Here is a 19,977-nt window from a genome sequence, read left to right on the forward strand (position 1 = left end):
CTAACTGCATATAGACAAGTACCTACCCAAGGTAGCATGTGATGAAGAAAGGGCTGTATTGGTCAACGGCATTCAGCTCCAGTCTCTCTGGTTATGCACCCATGAAGAATCAAACAAGTGTTCAGTGTCTCAAACTTGGGCTATGGACCCTAACATGGACTTACCCTGTGACTCTTCTACAAGGAAGGTAAACCAATCTTGCTGGGCTGAATGGAGGGCTCTAGGAGACACATCAGTCTCCTGTACTCTAGATCCAAGACTAGATGACTTGCACAGCTGCTTCAAACAATAGCGCTAGGGAAACACACAACAAAGTTTATTATGTGGTGAAAAAAGTAACATGAACACCCTGGAATGCACCAAGAAGGGTGGGACCTGCAAACGTGTCTCTCCCAAGCTTCAAATCCCTCAAAGATATGGAGGAGTGCAGGGGAAGTGAACTCCTCCAAGTCAGAGATAATACCTGTTCCTAGTTACCCTGAGAGGCCATAGTTTGAAAAGAACTACCTCTAGGAGGTAATGACTCCAATCACTCATCCAAGCGGAATGTCAGGTAAAACTTTGGTCTACTCAGATGGAGTTGAGAAGAACCCTTCCAACGATACGATGAGGAGCTTTCCTCCACCATTCTACTTCAATTTAGAATTTTCAACAGAGCAGAAAAGAAAAGGGGACATTCAAATGCAAGACCTTTTTATTAATCATATCATGGACAGACACAGAACCACACTGTGCAACCCGCCAACAAAAAAACTACACAATGCGAGTGTCAAATAGTCTACATGTGATGTCACAACATGCAGCACAACAAGCAAGCATCTGTCCCCCAAAAATGGGAACTTCCAGAAAGAGAAAATGCTGAATGCTGACTGGCAAAGAGAATAAACCCTAACTACAAGACCCATCAAAAAGTCACTGATGTTTAGTCTGGTTTATATTCACAAACTTTAAAACCATCACATGTAAGTATACTATTTCCATACGGTTGTGCAATTCTGATACAAAATAACCACAACTCTGTAATTCATAAAATATAACTCCAGAAAAGGAGAGATACAAAGGAACAATTAATCCAGGAAAGAGAATATGTGCAACACATTGAATAAACAGAAGTAATAAAATCAAGCAATTACTCTCTCTTAGTCCTAACTTATTCACAGTGGACAAAAGCTAGCACTTAAAAGTTGCAACCATTATTTTTAAAGTTTCTGAGGTCTCTTTTAGCTTATGTAACAGACTAAAATGCAGTCCCCTTGCACAGCATGCATATCGAGTTGTGCAGAAATTTGTTCTGACCAAAGATGTTGCTTGATTTCAGCAGAAGACTCTTTCAAGAAATTTCAGATGATAAATTCTAATGAAGCTACTATCCACTACTGATGTATTCTTAGTTTTGCAAGCTAGTAAGACTCTGGATTCATGTTCATCTCTGCAACATTTTACAACAACTGGTCTGCATGCACTGTGTGTGTTCATGTTGTTTTTTTCCAGGTGCTCTGGTTTCCTGCCACATTCTAAAGACATGCAGTAGGTGGATCTAGGACTCCAAGATGTCCACAGGTGTGTGTGGGTGTGTGTGCATGTGTGATACAGAAGAAAACACTAGCAACCTACTTCTGTTTCCCCTTTGCCTTGTAAATTCCTTGGAGAGTGATGGCTGTCTGCAGTCACTCTAGAAATTGGCTGCAACTCATCGGAGAGACGGACAGAGTGAGTCTAGTACATGCATCCTGTTTCAGACTGATCAGCTTAAGTGTGTCAGTCTAAAGAGAGCATCAAAATGGAATCTTCTTTTGCACATCACTTCTTGTAACTGCAAAACTACTGTCAGAACATAAAACGGATTCAGATACTGAATACATTTTGTCCCACTGTTCTGGAACACCACCCAATCTTAAGCTGTACTTTTCTGGACACACTGAAAATCTGATCAGCTTTATAACAATCTTCATCTTATAAAACTAAACTTGAGGAGAAATTCTTGACCAGGAATTCGAAACTGTTTCATCTGTGCTCTTTTAAACAGATCAATGCTATTTCAAACTGATGAATCAAGTTTCTCAGTGTGTCACATACTACAATATTTCTTATAATGAATTCATCTGTGCACATATATTGGCAATTTTAATAGCAAATTTTGTCATCCCCTGCACAGAATCACCTATGTTAGCTTCTCTGATTTTTTGTGCAAGTCTGAGCTTCTCTAGAGGCTTCCTTAACAACTGAAAAAGTCATGCCTAATGCTGCTTAAGAAGGCTTCAGCTGCCACAGTATGGGAAAAGTCCAAAGGGACAATTCAGGAAGTTCTACAAAACTATTGTGGATGGTACTGTCAACAATTCTATGTCAGTTTTTATTTCTGCTTTTTCTAGTGATAATGTCAGAGCTCTTTGGTTGAGACAAAACCCACAATGCTTTTAAAGTGCACAAAATGAAAAAAAAAATGTTGTTCCTTCTTATGGAGCAAATGCACTGCAGTGAAAAATACCCAGTGTTTAAACTAGTCAAGTAGTTTACTATGGAATGACCAAACGATACACCCAAAGGAAGAAAAAAATATGCCTAAGATGTGAGAGGTGAGCGCTTTCATAAAGTTGGCATCCTTCTTGCTTTCAAATTCCATGGGGAGCCAATAATTCCATCTGCCAAGTATTCCAGATGCCTACATGACACAGAAGACTCCTAGTCTCTTATGTATCTGCTCCAGTTGTCTAAATTAACTACTACTGTAGTAAAGCTCCTCTGAACCCTAGAAAGCATTCTTACATCTGCAGCAAATTGTGCATCTCATAAGATGAACACATTAAAATTACTAACTTACTACGGAAAACAACTCACTTTAAAAATGACCAAAATCTTAGTTTTCAATGGCATTATATTCAAGGATTAATACTGAATAAAGTATAGTGATCTAAAATCTTACCATAACAGTAGCTGTCCTTCTCTTCACTGTTGCAGTATTCTTTGCAATAGGGATCCCCTGCCAGGGCAGCCCGATGTCCAGTCAGTATACCAAAGTCTTTTGGTTGTAAAGAGTATGCCGTACGTCACACGTATACTCACCACGCACAGTGTAAGGCATAAAGGTGATGTCTAGATGTACCATCCTCAGAAAAGAAAAGCCCCAGTAGGAACGACAGTCCAAGTATATCAGTAGGCAACAAGCACATCCTGAAGGAAAAAGAACCAGGGGGAGGAGGGAGAGAGTGAATACTGCAACAGTAATGAGAGGACATCTACTGTTATGGTAAGATTTTATACAAATGCACTATGTCCTTCCATATCACTGCTGCAGTATTCATTAAAGTAGGGAGAGTGCAAAAGCTCAGGAAGAAGACTGTAAGGAGGAAGAGCCAGCAAAGCCCTCTAGGAAGCTATGGGAAATGGCCTGGTAAAGCCAGCTCTGGCCTTAGAAATCACATCCAACTTGTAGCGCTTAGTAAAGGTATGCAGATAAGTCCAGGTTGTTGCCTCAAGAAAAGAATTAGTATCCAATTCCTTGAAAAATGCACCAGAAGAAGCCACAGCCCTAGTGGAACGAGCCTTAAAAGAAGAAGGAAGGCTGTTCCCATGAAAATAATAACAAAAAGAAATTGCTTTAGATATCCAAGAACAAATTATTTGCTTGGAAACAGCCCATTCTAAAGCCTGAGGATGAAAAGAAACAAAAAGCTGTTCAGATTTACAGAAAGTTTTAGTATTCTCCAAATACCTGACTTGTCTATGCAAATCCAAGGTGTGCAAAACTTTCTCACTAGCAGACTGCAGAGGAGGAGAAAAAAGTGGGCAAATGAATAGACTAATTAAGAGACAACTCATTAACTACCTTGGGCATAAAAGAAGAATTAATACAAAGGGACACCCTGTCCCTATGGAAAGCTAAAAAAAAAAAAGAGAAACAGCCATAAGGGCTTGCAGCTTAGACACCCATCTGGCAGATGTAAGGGCCAAAAGAAGAAAAGTCTTCAAAGAACAACACTGTAAGGAAGCTGAAGCAACAGGCTCAAAAGGAGCCTGAGTCAATTTTTCTAAAACAAAATTAAGGCCCTAGGAAGCAGGGACAGGCTTCCTGAGAGGCCTAATGTGAAAGACACCTTTAAGAAACAAGGCAAAACAAAGATAAGAAAATCAAAATCCCCAACAGAGCACTTATCTGAAAGCGGTTAAAAACCAGCAGATGAATAAGCATTCAGACTAACGATCGAAGCTGGCACTTGGACTAGCGGCAGAGAAGCTCTGAAGATGGTACATCCGGATATCACCTTAATGTCCTATGCCATGCATGGGAAGCATACATGTGGAGTACGGCATACCCTTTATAACCAAAAGGCTTTGTTATACTGGCCAGATATTGGGTTCCCCTTGGCAGGGAATCTCTATTGTAAAGAATATGGCAACAGTGATATGGAAGGACACTTCAGTAATACACATACCAGTCTTCAAAAACTGCATGGATTTAACATTCTGTATTACTGAGATTTTATTATAGACCTAATGGCAGTTGGTGTACCAAAGGAACAGCAGACAGTTTTATTATGCTCCCATGTGCAGTCTGGCTGTGCAAAGAATATAAACCCAAGAGGTAACAGTGTGTAAAAACAACTGAGAGGGGAAGCTGCTGCTGTAATCTTAAGAGACAATTTTTGTCTTGCATGAAAAATACAATGCAGGACATTGCTACTGTGCCATCTTAACTCCTTCAAGACCACCTCCAAATACTGCACCATTTCATCTTACTACTGTATGAAAATCAACAAGTCCTAAAAAAGGCAAATGTCAACTTACATTGGTCTTCCTCCCAAACAATTCCTCTGCACGAAAGTCTGCAAATACACACTACAAAATTTTGGCTTCTAGCAAAACCAGACACTGAAAGCATAGCTTAACTCGGTTTTGAAATGAAGTAGGATAAGCCAAAACACGTCAGATACTTGAATAAATTAACACATGACACCTGAACATAACTACAACTGCATAAGCACATCTGAATACCAGCAAAGAAAGAAAGTGGCATAAACACGCAAACACATTCTGCATCTTGCAAACAACAGACTATGTTTAGGACAATACAGTTCAAACAACCATCCCAAGTGAGATGCAACACATCATACAGTAATACAATTAAAACATGTAAACATACGTAGTATGAATCCCATTTTTTATTACCTGTCCATTTCCCATTAATGATGTATCTTCTCCAATTAAAATATAGGAACCAAAAAAGAAAATAAATGCATGACAGAAGCCCAATACTGTCCAGTACAAAAACGGTCTGAAGGCAAGTCGAGCATTTTTACTAATGTCTCTAGGAAAAAAAAGAAAAAAAAAAAAAGATACACAAATATTCAAAAGTTTTGTTACTGGAACTAAAGCAATAGTACCAAATGAATCTTAAATACAGAATGCTTAATGCACAGAAAAGTGTACTATGACCAAAATATATATAGAACAATGAAAAATACAGTTATGCAAGGAAAGAGCATAGTTTCTGTGGTATTCACAAAACACTGAGATGTTTTTGTCTTCATCATGGATGGTTAGGTTCTGAAACCCCTCAGATGGCATACTACCTGGGGAAAAAGACACATCAGCAGTGATGCATAAATAATATGCAGACCTTTACTGTAAAACCTTGAACAAAAAAAAAAACAAAAGCAGCATAATAAATGATGGAAAATGCCATGGATAAAAAAAAAAAAAGATCATCACAATTAAACATCATCACATTAAAACAAATATAATGTTAGAGGTAACCCTACAATCACGTATTCTTACTCCAAGATCACAGCACTCTGAAATAACATTAACCTAACAGGTTGCTCATAAGAGAGTTCAGAGTTGTTTTTACTCATAGTATTTCACTTATGACAGCACTGGCTTTTACTCCAATCTGCTGCAACTCTGGGATGATAATGGGGGGGGGGGGGTCATCAGGTAGAATCCACACACTGGTGGATGCAAGGGGGAGAACAGTGATGTTCTCAATTGCTTGAGTTTTAAACTTCTGCACTTCTGTCTTTTGCGTTTTGCTGTTTTCCATCAAGCTTGACTGTTTTTTACTGTTCAGGCTTTTGCAGTAGAATTAGAAAGAAGCCCCTAAAGTGTGACTACTTCCATTGATGTTGTTGTTTGTCTTTTCGGCTTTTCCCGGTTAGGGGTCGCCACAGCGGAAAAAAAAAAAGAAACAGATACAATAAGCATGTTAACGTCCATAATCTGAAGCTAACAAGACTAACAAAAGATGACAAAAAGTTACGTGAAAACAGAAGCGTCAAAAGATCTATCCGTACTCATTTCGTTAATTTATTTGCTTCATACTTGGTGCTACTGGCAAATATCCCCATAAAAGTTAATAACAGTGACATTTTTCCTAATAGCAAATGCACAGAAAAACAAACCCTTTCAAGGCTCCTCTGAAACAGTGGGTGAACGATGACCATGAAACTGGTCAGTGTATTAACCACCAATCAAACAAAAAAATTCCTTTGTTTAAAATATTTCCTGTATCTTATTACAACAAATTTACAGAATTGCTGAACTGCTGCATAAGAATAAATCAAGTTAAACAATTTACAGACTGTGGGACACTATTACTACATACATACATATATATATATATATATATATATATATATATATATATATATATATATATATATACACACACACACACACATTTTATATATATATAAATATATATATATATATATATATATATATATATATATATATATGGGTCTACTGTAAAAGACTGAAAATCCACTTGTTCGAAAACAAACAGTGGACCCTCGGTTACGCAAAAGTGCACTTCTGCGAAGAACGGTACAACGAACCATTAAGGAACACAGGTGCCGAAACACACTACAGTGGGGAAAGAGAATTTACGTGTTTCCCCACTGTAATGCGATCTCGGAGTTGGTATATTTAAGTAGGGGGGGTTGTGAGGGGCACAACCCCCACATGGGGGGTGCAGGGGACTCCCCCCCCCCCCTGCAAAAACAAATGTTTCTCTGTTCTTTATTGGTTCTTTGAACCAATGTTCGCAAAAGTGCACATTCACGTAACGCGAGTCCACTGTTCATTTTCGAAAAAGTGAGATCTCGATTATTTACAGTAGACCTATATACATATATGGGTCTACTTCACATCACCTAAAACCCATTTGACTGGCTTTCATTTCACTGAGACCATATCACCTAATTTTACAATATTGAAAACTCATTTGACTGAATCTTATTTCACCGAAAGCTTACAATGCTAAATTTTAAAAGACTAAATGTTAAACAATAAACAAACATACTCACAACACTAATAACTACCTCTTTCCCAACCTTAAAAACTTACTTACCCTCTTAACAGAAACCAGGCAATATAAAATCCAAACTAAATGGGCGGCTACCCCCCCCAACTATTTATATATATATATATATATATATATATATATATATATATATATATATATATATATATATATACTAACTCCAGGATCGCACTACAGTGGGGAAAAGGGCATATACCTTTTACTTGCCTTACAGTACTCTACACTCTGCCACTACTGCTGGGAACGCAAAAAAACTCTTCGATACCGCCCATAAAAATTGTAGAGACACATACCCAAATTTAAAAACACTGCAACACTACTTTCTACATGACTATCGGTATTCTGACAGCACTGTAAGTTGCAGAAATTCTTTTTATCACAAACAAGTCACAGGTGAATGGAAACCCACATCATGTCTATGGCTTACAATTCAGTGAAATGAGATTCAGTCAAAGGAGTTTTCAGTATTTTGAAAATTAGTTGATTTGGTCTCGGTAAAATGAAAGTCAGTCAAATGGGTTTTAGGTGATGTGAAGTAGACCCATGTATATGGGAAATGTAATTTATGTAAACATATTCTGACTGGTGACAGTGCAGTTATAAATAATTGAGCGTTATGGATAAAAAGAGAAATATAATTGTGATACAGCTGGAGTGATACACGTGGCATTATGCCAGGTATACCAAGGATTTTATGTTGGTGAAATGCAGTGCAGGCTTCGTGAACCTATGTGTAAACATACATATGACATTATAAAAAAAAAAAAAAAAAAAGAGCAAATGCACTTTATAAGCATGTGAGTGAGAATCTAGGGCATGTTTTCAAATTCTTAGTTTTAGAAAAGGTGGAGAAGAATGCCCAAAGAGGTCCCTGGTTATTTCAGAAAAACGTGAACTACACTGGCAATTACTTAACATGCATAACTGGCCAGGGCTGAATAATTACACGTCAACAGCACCACTGTTAAAACTGAAGTCTTTTAACAGATAATATCACAATGGATATGTTAGGCTTGTGTGAATAGCAAATTTAGGTGCTGGTGACTCATTGCTTTATACACATGATTTTTTGTTTGTGTTTTGTTTTAATATGGATATTTAATAAAGTTTTTTAATGTTTTTTTTATTTAGGTAATGTAAGTATTTTAGCATGGGTCTTTAAACTGAACAGCTGATCATATGACTAAAGCTAGTAATTAAGCAGCATTTTTGAAAATGGCTGCATCTGATTAAGTTTTACGGTTATGTAAGACAAAAGCACTTGTTTTATTTTAAATAAATGTCTATACTTATTTGGAAAACTTTATTCATTTACTTGGAGAACTTTCAGTCCCTTTGACGATCTTATGCACATTATGTCTGAATGAAATTAAGACAGCATGACTTTAATGTTTTTTCTTTAAGCATACTGCTTATATAGCACCTCTCGTGTATATATATATATATATATATACACACACACACACACACACACACATATATATATATATATATATATATATATATATATATATATATATATATGGACAAACTAGCACCCTGGCAAAGGAGGACAGTGTGGCTATATGGCTATAGTTCTCTTGCATCTTCTACTGTAGTTCTTATGAACAGGGATATTTGCCTCCTTAAAATAAATCTGGAGACTCTCCAGTGAGAAAAAAATAATTCCCACAAGTAGTGTCCTATATAAAGAAATAAATAAACCATATAATTACCCTGATACCAAGTCCAATTCGCCTTCAAAAGGGGGTCTAGGAAGCCTATCACAAAAAATATCAGGAGGCAGAATTTCACTAATATGATCTAAAAGTTCAAAATGACTCATTCAGTCTTTCACGAGAGACATGGAACTCACAAACCTGCATAAGTAGCCATTTAACATACTGACCCCCCATGAGCGTTTCTGACTACTACTTTACCTTATCTTAATTTAACACTATCTGACATGGACTTTGTCAAATTACCTTCCTACACAATAATTCTCTTTTAAAAAAATATTTCCACAAACATGACTGAAGACACTTTGTGACCATGTTTGTTCTGGTATGCAAACATCTCATACAATATTTGCTCTTCAGTCCAATATATTCCAAAACCTGTTTAATAATCCAGTATTTCTTATTTTCTTAAAAATAACTCTTATTTGTGCCAATTTGCCAAATATGCTACTTACACTGGTAAAAAAAAATTCAACTTTATCCATAACCAACTTTTTAATAATAGTTAAATTTATTAAAATATTACTTAGGTTAGAGGTAACATGATAAAGATTTCTACATTCAAATACATTATGCAGTGAATGGAATGTAAAAATCTCAATACGACTAGAAGGAAGAATGCAAGATGGACCCATTACCACCTTTCTTCGGTAGTAACCAGGAAAACAATTGCATAAGGGAGCTTAGGATGCATTTCCTACCAGATTTAAATATTAATTTTAGTAGTGAGTATTTGCTGGATTCTACCCCTCCCTCTAACGTAGGATTTAACTCCAATGACCCTGAGCCAAATTAAGTCTAAAGCTTGACATGACTGGATCAAAAAATAATCTAATCTTGGGTGACTTAATGGTACACGACATTTACAATACAAAAGTGACATTCTTCATGTAACTGTTATATTTCAATGGTAACAGACTATCTGACATCAAGCATGCTTTTCCAGATTTGGGTTTTGCCATGGAGAAATATCAAAGGTTTATTATTACAGTGTGGCACAAGTTAGAATATGTCACTCCCTGTTGAAATGAAGGAAGACATTGTAGTCATTTTCTACACTGCAAATATTACAATGTTATAGGTTGTAATAGCAAACAAACCATCTTTGGTTTCAGGAATTCAAGAATATGTACTCACCAGAAAAAGCAAGTCCTTTTTATATTTAGAAAAGCAAATATGACGCCTATTTTTAATATTTATTTATTTATTTCACATTTGTTAACTGGGTTAGTCCAGCTGAGCAGTTATAGCCCATTTTCAGTGGAGACCCAAGGAGAAAAGCTCCAACAAACTGATATAAACATAGTAGCAAGAATAAGTTTAAACAGCATATAAATACAAAAATAAGAAAATAATAACAAGAAACAGTGAACAAACAATACATACAGAATATGTTTGAGAAAGCAATAGGGTCAAAGTATTTCACATCATGGGAAGAAATACTGTGAAAATGGTAGTTTTTTTTTTTTTTTTTTTTTGCAAATAACCTGGATTTTAGTCACTGGGCAACAGAGTCATATAATCTGCAATATGTTTGTTAAGGATTTTTTTTTTAGAAAGAAGGAAAAGGTCATTTAGTAATACAAAAACAATTAAAAATCAATCACAACTGAAACCTGTTTTGGTCTTGACACCTCATGCCCACTTTTCTTGGGACTTCATACCAAAAAAAAATGCAGGCCACACAAAAATGGTCATGATGTTTTCCAGATATGTAAATAAAAAGTTGTGCAAAATATTACCATAACAGTAGAGATCCTCCTCTTCATTGTTGCAGTATTCCTTATGTAGGGGATCTTTTGTCAAAGGATAGCCCCATGTCCGTATACCAAAGCCTTTAGTGTTTATAGGTGTCGTACATCACATGTTTGCTCCCGGTGCAAGGCGTAGGGCGTAAAGGTGATGTACAGAGACACACACCTCAGAACTGTAAAGCCCCAGGAGAATGAAAATGTCCCTAGGGACCAGGAGTAACGTGCATCCAGAAGTAAGAAAAATAAAAAATAATCCCTGGCCCAGAAGGCAAGAGGAACAGGGCAGCGCAGAGTGGGTGGGAGGGAGTGAATACTGCAACAGTGAAGAGAAGGACATCTACTGTTACGATAAGTTTTTATACAACTGTATTATGTCCTTCCATATCACTGTTGCAGTATTCCTTATGTAAAGGAGAGTACAAAAACCCAACAGGAAACCTGGGAGGAGAAAGGTATTGAAAGGCCCTCTATAAACCCATGCACAACGGACAGAAGTCAAAGTAGCAGCCTCACGGATGGAATTGGTATTCAGTCTTTTGAAAAATGCGCCAGAAAAAGCAAAAGCTCTGGCAGAATGAGCCTTTACAGAAGATGAATTAAATTTACCATGAAAAGAATAACAAAAGGAAATGGCCTTAGAAATCCAAAAAGAGATGGTTTGTTTAGAAACTACCAAACCCAAAAACCTGGGATGAAAGGAAAGAAAAATTTGCTCAGATTTGCGAATAACTTTAGTCTTATCCAAATAATATCTGAACTGTCTATGCACATCCAAAGTGTGAAGAAAGTACAGTTGTGTACCTATCATAAATGTAGATGTTCGAGTGTATTCACTGTTGCAGTCATTACACTTGGGTTATCCTGCTGGCAGGCGTCCCGTAGTTGGCCCGAGTTCCAAAGTCTTGGTCCGGCGTCGGTTGCTGTCGCCTCTTCCCTGACGTCAGTGCGCCAGGGGTATAAAAGTTGCAACCAACGCCATTTTCTTCAGTTTTTCTTGCCCCAGATGTCAGGTGCCCCCAGATAGGAAGGCTGAAAAGATAAAAATATGACAACCATGCATATATTTCCTTCATCTACAAGCAAATACACCACATAGGTTGTATAATGTTGAGAATTACAGAATAGTCCCAGCAAAGAATGGGATGGTGAGTAACCTGGACTGCAACAGTGAATACACTCGAACATCTACATTTATGTTAAGTATACAACTGTACTATGTTCATCATGTTTCACTGTTGCAGTCATTACATTTGGGTAGAATCCCAAAGCTGAGGTTGGGTGGCTGGGTCTAGCTTGGATTTGGCAAGGCTAACAAGCCCTGCAGAACTGCAGTGGCAAAGCCTGCTCTGGATTTGAAGTAGAGAGGTAAGTGGTAGTGCTTGGTAAAAGTGTGCACTGCGCTCCAGGTTGCAGTTTCTAATATGTCTTTGGTTGGTACCCCTCTGAGGAAAGCTGCTGAAGTGGCTGCTGCTCTGGTAGAATGAGGTCTAATGCCCTTAGGCACAGATTTGCCATGTTGTGCATAACAGAAACGGATGCAGTGTCCTATCCATTTGGAGATTGTCTGCTTTGTAATAGGCTTTCCTTGTGATCCTGCAGCATATGCTGCAAACAGTTGCTCAGTTTTTCTGAAAGCTTTTGTTTTGTCCAAGTAAAATCATAGCTGCCTGTGTATATCCAAAGCGTGCAAAAGTCTTTCCCCTTTATTCTGGGGATTTGGGTAGAAAGTAGGCAAATGAATGGTTTGGTTTAAGGCCACATTGGAGACCACTTTTGGCATGAATGTTGGGTTTGTCCTGAGAGAAACCCTGTCTTAATGAAAAATGAGGAAAGGTTCCACAGCCATCAATGCCTGTAACTCTGAGGCTCTTCTTGCTGAAGTTATTGCTAGGAGCAGAGCAGTTTTCCATGACAAGAATTTTAGATCAGCTGTGCTGGCTGGTTCAAATGGAGGCAGTGTTAGTTTTTCCAAAACAAAATTGAGGTCCCAAGTAGGTACTGGTGCTCTCCTAGGGGGTCTTATATTCTTTGCCCCTCTGAGATACTGTCGTAGTAGAGGATGTGAAAAAAAAAATAGGAGGATCCATATTGTAATGAGCTGAAATGGCAGAGGCATGGATTTTAACAGATGAAAAAAAAAATAGGCCTTTGTCCAACATCTCAGTCAGGTATTGCAAAATCTGAGGTATATTAGGGACCAGTGGCCCTTGTGCCTGGTTCCAAGCACAGAATCTCTTCCATTTTTCTGCATAAGATTTCCTAGTGCTGGGCCTTCTGGCTTCCAAAATTACATCCATAACAGCTTTAGAGAGAGGTGCAGTCTGAGTGGCTACATTATCTGCCATGCTGCCAGGTTTAAGGTTCTGAGCTGACTGTGCAGAATCTGATTGTTTTGCTGTCAGAAGGGATTTGAGGTAGAGGCCAAGGTGAGCCTTGGGACAAAGTCTTTAGGATTGGGTACCAGTGCTGGTGTGGCCAGTCTGGTGCAATTAGGATAATTTTTGGCCTCTCTTGTCTGACTTTTAGAAGAACCTTGGTGAGAAGAGGCATCGGAGGGTAGGCATAGACTGTCAGGTTTTTCCAGCTGAATGATAGAGCATCCACTTTCCATGCTTGAGAGTGATAAGTCCTTGTGCAAAATTTCTGTATTTGGCAATTGTGAGGGGAAGCAAAAAGATCTATGTCTGGGCGTCCCCATTTCCTTGTTATCATGTTGAACACTTGTGGATTTAGCTTCCATTCGTGAGGATCCGTGAGATTTCTGCTTAGTTCGTCTGCCAGTGTATTTTTTGTTCCTGGCAGGAATTGTGCTTGCAGATGCACCTGGTAGGTCAGTGCTGTGTTCCACAAAGCCATGGCTTGTCTGCATAGGGGGTAGGAATGTGTGCCCCCTTGCTTGTTTATGTACCACATAACTGTGGTATTGTCCGTCTTTATTAATAGTTGTCCTGGATGTATTAGGTCCTTGAAGGCTGTCAGGGCATTCTGTACAGCTAGTATCTCTTTTTGATTGATGTGAAGATGCATTTGTTCCTTGGGCCACGTGCCCTGAATACATTTTCCTGCCATATGTGCTCCCCAGGCATAATCTGATGCATCCATTGTTATTGCCTGCCTGGCTGTAGGTAAGGTGAAAGGCTGTCCCTTGTTGTGGTGACAGGCCTGGGACCACCATCGAAACTCCTGTTGTAGGCAGGAAATCAAGGGTATGATTGTCTCTAGGCTGTGACAATGCTGAGTACAAACACTTTTTAGATACCATTGTAGTTTCCTCACATGCAGTTTTGCATATGGAATTAGTAGAATGCAGGATGCCATGAAACCCAGGGCCTGCAGAATTTTTCTTGCAGGGAGCTGGGTCTTTGTTGCCATCATTTGAAAGTAATGAGTCAGTTGCCTTTGTTTCTCTGGCGTGAGATAAGCCATCTGGGCAGTTGTATTTAAGCTTGCACCCAGGAATATTCTCTCCTGAGAGGGCACTAGTTTTGATTTTTTTTCGTTTACTGTGTACCCTAGGCAAATTAACAATCTTTTTACAAACACCAGGTGCTTTAGAAGAATGTCCTTGCTCTCTGCTTGAATAAAGCAGTCGTCTAAGTAGGGATACATTTTAATTCCTTTTTGTCTGCAAAATGCAATTACTGGTGCCAGGCATTTTGTGAAGACCATGGGCGCAGTAGATAAGCCAAAGGTCAGTGCAGATAATTGGTAATGCATTGAGCCTGCTATAAATCTGAGGTATTTTCTGCATGATTGTCTGATTGGGACATGCAGGTATGCCTACTTGAGATCCAGAGTAACCAGCCAAGCCTCCTTGCCCAGTATGGGCAGAAGTTGTTGCCGTGTTAACATTTTGAATTTTGGAACATCCAGGAAAGTATTTAGGATTGACAGGTCCAGTATTGGTCTCCAGGCTTTGTCTTTTCTGGGTACTAAGAAAAGACTTGAGTAAAATCCTTGTCCCTGTTCTTCTTGTGGAACCTTTTGAATAGCTCCCATATCCATAGGAGCAGCAATCTGTTTTTGTGCCTCTGCCCATTGGTTTTGTGGCAGTTTTGGCATACCTTTTGGTTTTGGAAGCGTGTGGAAGTGGAACCTGTACCCCTGAGAAAAGTACAGTTTTGTACCTACCATAAATGTAGATGTTCGAGTGTATACACTGCTGCAGTCATTACACTTGGGTTATCCTGCCATCAGGTGGTTCCCCAGTCGGCCTGAGTTCCTAAGTCTTGGTCCAGCGTCGGTTGCTGTCGCCTCCTCCCTGACGTCAGTGCGACAGGGGTATATAAGATGCAGCCGATGCCATTTTCTTCATTTTTTTTCTTGCCTCAGATGTCAGGTGCCTCCAAATAGGTAGGCAATTCCAATTGCTAATAAAACATACATAAGAAAAGCAAAAAACAACTTTCAGCTACCAGCAAATACTCCCCATAGATAGTAAGGGTAGAAGACATAGGTACGTACCAGCCAGTAAGAGGGGAAGGAGGGTAACCTGGACTGCAGCAGTGTATACACTCGAACACATACATTTATGGTAGGTACAAAACTGTACTATGTTCATCGTGTTACACTGCTGCAGTCATTACACTTGGGAAGAATCCCAAAGTTGAGGAAGGGTGGCTGGTTCTATAAGGCATTAGGGGTGGCTATAAGGCCCTGCAGCACTACAGTGGCGAAGCCAGCTCTGGATTTAGAGTATAGAGGCAGATGGTAATGCTTGGTGAAGGTATGTACAGAACTCCAAGTTGCTGCTTCCAAAATATCCTTGGTAGGTACTCCCCTGAGGTAGGCAGTTGAAGTGGCTGTTGCCCTGGTGGAGTGAGATCTAATGCTGCTAGTTACAGGTTTTCCATGATATGTGTAGCAGAAATGTATACAATGTTGTATCCATTTTGAAATAGTCTGTTTTGAAATGGCTTTTCCCTGTGCTCCTGCAGCATACGCTACCAATAATTGTTCAGATTTTCTGAAAGCTTTGGTTTTGTCCAAGTAGAAGCGTAACTGCCTGTGAATGTCTAAAGAGTGCAGTAGTCTCTCCCCTTTATTCTGTGGTTTAGGATAAAAAGTTGGCAGGTGAATAAGTTTGGTTTAGAGCCACACTGGATATCACCTTTGGCATAAAAGTAGGGTTAGTTCTTAAAGACACCCTGTCCAGGTGGAAAATGAGGAAAGGTTCCACTGCCATTAGTGCCTGTAATTCTGAAACTCTTCATGCTGATGTTATTGCCAGGAGCAGATCAGTTTTCCAAGAAATATATTTTAATTCTGCTGTGTTGGCTGGCTCAAAAGGATGTAAAGTTAGCTTCTCCAAAACAAAGTTGAGGTCCCAAGTTGGAGTAGGTGCTCTACGGAGCAGTTTTATGTTTTTAGCCCCTCTGAGGTACTGTTTTATGTGTTCACCAGCAACTTTTAAACCATTTAATTCAAAATAACACAATAGCCAAGTGCCAGCATGGTTTTAGGCCAGCACATAGCACCACTACTGCCTTGTTATCCTTTACAGATGTCATAAATAGAAATCGAAACAACAATAACCCCTCATCTGCACTCTTTATTGACCTCTCAAAAGCTTTTGACATGGTAAACCATACTCTTCTTATCAACATTCTTGAATCCTATTCCTTTGACTCTCTGTCTGTTAAATGGTTCATGTCCTACCTAACCAACAGACAACAAGCAGTTCTCTGGGAAAATAATATATCATCCCTTCTACCAGTCACCCTTGGAGTCCCTCAAGGGTCCATTCTAGGCCCACTTCTTTTTTCCCTTTTTATCAACGACCTCCATGTAGCAATCCCACAAGCCACCTGCATTCAATATGCAGATGATTCAACATTAATATGCTCAGCAAGTTCCACATCTGAGCTACAGTCTCTGACTCAAAATGTTTTCAATACAGTTGAAACATGGTTTACAAAACGTTGCCTCCTTCTTGATGCTAAAAAAACCAAGCTCCTTCTCTTTACACCCACTAGCAAGTCCCCCCCTATAGATTTCTCTATCATCTCCAATAATCATACTACTATATACCCCGACTCTACCACCAAATTGTTAGGAATAACTATTGACAATAATCTTACGTTTGATATCCACATAAATACCATAAAAACTGTTAACAGAAAAAATAGGCTCCTTATATCGAATCAAAAGTTTCCTAACTCCAATAGCCAGAACCAAAATTGCACACTCCCATTTAATTTCAACTCTTCTATATGCATGTCCCATATACACTAACCTCAAAAAAAATAATCTTGTCAAACTAGCACATGCCTACAACAGCATCGCCAGATTTGCCACTGGCAATCCCTTTAGAACTCACCACTGTTTAAATCTAATGCAGCTAGGCTGGATTGAACTTGAAAACCATCTGAATATCTCCCAACTAACCACTGCCCATAAGATATTTTATCAACCTAATAGCACTCCTGTACTATCCAATCTCATAATCCCCTATAAAAATCTAAACTCCCTACGCTCTTCTAGTAAACTTCTAGCTAACATAACCAAGACTAACAACACAGCTGGTGATTCCCTGTTTTCTAATGCAGTGGGAAAAAACTGGAACCTACTCCCCAACGATCTTACATCACTTACTTCCTTGCCTCTCTTTAAACAAAATCTCAAAAAAACACCTTAAAACACACTGGTTATGCCCCTGCAGTAACCCTGACTAACCTTCTGCTTTTTCTACCTTATAACCCTGCTTTTACTAACTTATAACCCTGACTAACCATCTGGTTTTGCTAATTTTTATTTGCGCCTCTTTCTAAATATTGCAAACACTTTGCATACTTTCTGAAGCAGAAATGAACTGGTGAACACAATGGAACAGACTGCTGGACTTTATACTGTTGTTGATCACAAAACACTCATTTTCATTATTTGTTCAGACCCTTTTCTCACTTTTTTGTGTAATTAATTTAGCACATAATATTTGTAACTTTTATATTAATGTACATGTCATCTTTTATCTCCATTTTTTTATTCACTTCTAGTATCTTTACTTAACTACTTTCATTTACTATGCATCAACTATGATTTGCATCACTTGTATTTTTATTTCAAATTTTATAATCAATTTGTCTACTACTGGAGCTTTTCTCCCCGGGCCTCTACTGAAAATGGAAATATATCCAGTCAGACTAGCCCGGTTAACAAATGTAAAATAAAATAAAATAAAATTGGTGCATCCGTGTTCTAATGAGCAGAGATGGTAGAGGCGTGGATCTTGATGGATGAGAAGGAGAGTCCTTTTTCCAGCATATCAGTTAAGTATTGTTGTATCTGAGGAATGTTTGGGACAAGAGGGTTAAGGCTGTGAGTTTGGTTCCAGGCACAAAATCTATTCCATTTATCCGAATAGGTTTTCCTGGTACTAGGCCTTCTGGCCTCCAGAATGACATCCATAACAGCTTTGGAGAGAGGCATTGCTTGCTTGACTAAGGAATCTTCCATGCAGCTAGGTTTAAGGTCTTTAGCTGGCTGTGTAGTATTTGTTTGTTGTGCTGAGTCAGCAGATGTGGGATTTGAGGCAAAATCCAGGGTGGTCCTTGTGCTACTCCTTAAGACTGGGTACCAGTGCTGGCGTGGCCAGTCTGGTTCAATCAGGATCATCTTTGGCTCTTCCTGCCTGGCTTTTATGAGTACCTTTGGCAGGAGAGGTAGTGGTGGGAAAGCGTATACTTGTAGGTTCTCCCAGCTGAATCAGAGGGCATCCACTTTCCATGCTTGTGGAAACTACTTGTGCAGAATTTTTGTAGCTGGCAGTTTATTGGGGATGCAAACAGATCTATGTCCGGGCTCCACCATTTCTGTGTTATCATTCTGAATATTTGTGGATTCAACTCCCATTCGTGGGGATCCATGATGTTTCTGCTTAAGTTGTCTGCCAGTGTGTTTTTGTCTCCTGGCAGGAATTGTGCTTGCAGATGAACTTGAAGGTTTATAGCTGTGTTCCATAAGGTCATAGCTTGTCCGCATAGGGGGTAGGAGTGAGTGCCCCCTTGCTTGTTTATGTACCACATAACTGTGGTGTTGTCGGTCTTTAGTAGTAGTTGTCCTGGATGCAGCAGGTCCTTGAAAGCTATAAGTGCATTTTGTACAGCTAGCATCTCTTTTTGATTGATGTGAAGATGCCTTTGTTCTGCGGGCCACATGCCCTGAATACATTTGCCTGCCATGTGGGCTCCCCAGGCGTAATCTGATGCATCTGCTGTCAGTGTTTGCCTGGCTGTTGTGGGTTGTGTAAAAGGCTGTCCCTTGTTGAGGTGACAAGCTTGAGCCCACCATTGAAACTCCAGTTGAAGGCAAGGGATTAATGGTATAACTGTTTCCAAACTTTGACAGTGTTGAGATCATACATTCTTTAGGTACCATTATAGTTTCCTCATATGCAGTCTGGCATATAGAATTAGTAGTATGCAAGATACCATGTAACCCAAGGCCTGCATAATTTTTCTTGCAGGGAATGGGCCTCCAGGCTTTGCCCTTTCTGGGTACCAGAAAAAGTCTTGAGTAAAATCCTTGTCCTTGTTCCTGTGATGGTACCTTTTGAATAGCTCTCATATCCGTGAGTGCTGTAATTTGTTTTTGAGCCTCTGCTCATTGATTTGGTGGCAGATTTGGCATTCCTTTTAACCTTGGCAGATTGTGAAAGTGGAACCTGTATCCTTGAAATACAATGTTGAGAACCCATTTGTCTTTGGTGATCATTTACCAATTGTGATAGAAGAGTGCCAGTTTTCCTCCCAAGGGGGCTGCCAAGAAGGATTTGTTTGGCAGCTGTAGTGGGAAGTCATTGGAGCTGTTTTAATATGGTTGGGGCCTGTCTTCCCCTTCTTTCTGGCCTGGTGCAACCCATTGTTGAGCCTTGTAAGTACCTTGTGTTTGACCTCTACCTCTTGGACGTCTGTATCTTCCCCTTTGAGGTCTGTCTGTAATTGGAAAGGACCAATTCTTAGTTGGCCAGTTTCTGCTAAATCTAGGAGGCTGAACCTGTAAGAAATCCTTCACCGTTTGCATAGATTTTGCTTTATCCTCCATTTTCTTTAGTACCTCTTCTGCCTTAACTCCAAATAACACATCCTGCTGCAAAGGTGCATCCAATAATTTTGCTTTAACATGATCTGGTAACGTATGTTCTTTTAACCAAGCATGTCTTCTAATGACAGAGCCTGTAACTGCT

The 19,977-nt window shown here is 39.2% G+C and overlaps 1 protein-coding gene across 3 annotated transcripts in view; it reads right to left on the minus strand.

Annotated features, from left to right (window-relative positions):
- The window catches only part of ATP11B (ATPase phospholipid transporting 11B (putative)), a 2,792,721-nt gene that overhangs the window by 874,258 nt on the left and 1,898,486 nt on the right, over nucleotides 1–19,977 (minus strand). For all 3 annotated transcript variants that reach the window (XM_044070307.1, XM_044070308.1, XM_044070309.1), the window contains exon 25: nucleotides 5,167–5,305. In XM_044070307.1, coding sequence (XP_043926242.1) covers nucleotides 5,167–5,305 — 139 coding nt within the window. The remainder of the gene's footprint in view (nucleotides 1–5,166; nucleotides 5,306–19,977) is intronic.

The sequence above is a fragment of the Protopterus annectens genome, chromosome 4.part1 (genome assembly GCF_019279795.1).
Source record: "Protopterus annectens isolate FY-2018-M chromosome 4.part1, PAN1.0, whole genome shotgun sequence".
Classification (NCBI taxonomy): Eukaryota; Metazoa; Chordata; order Ceratodontiformes; family Protopteridae; genus Protopterus; species Protopterus annectens.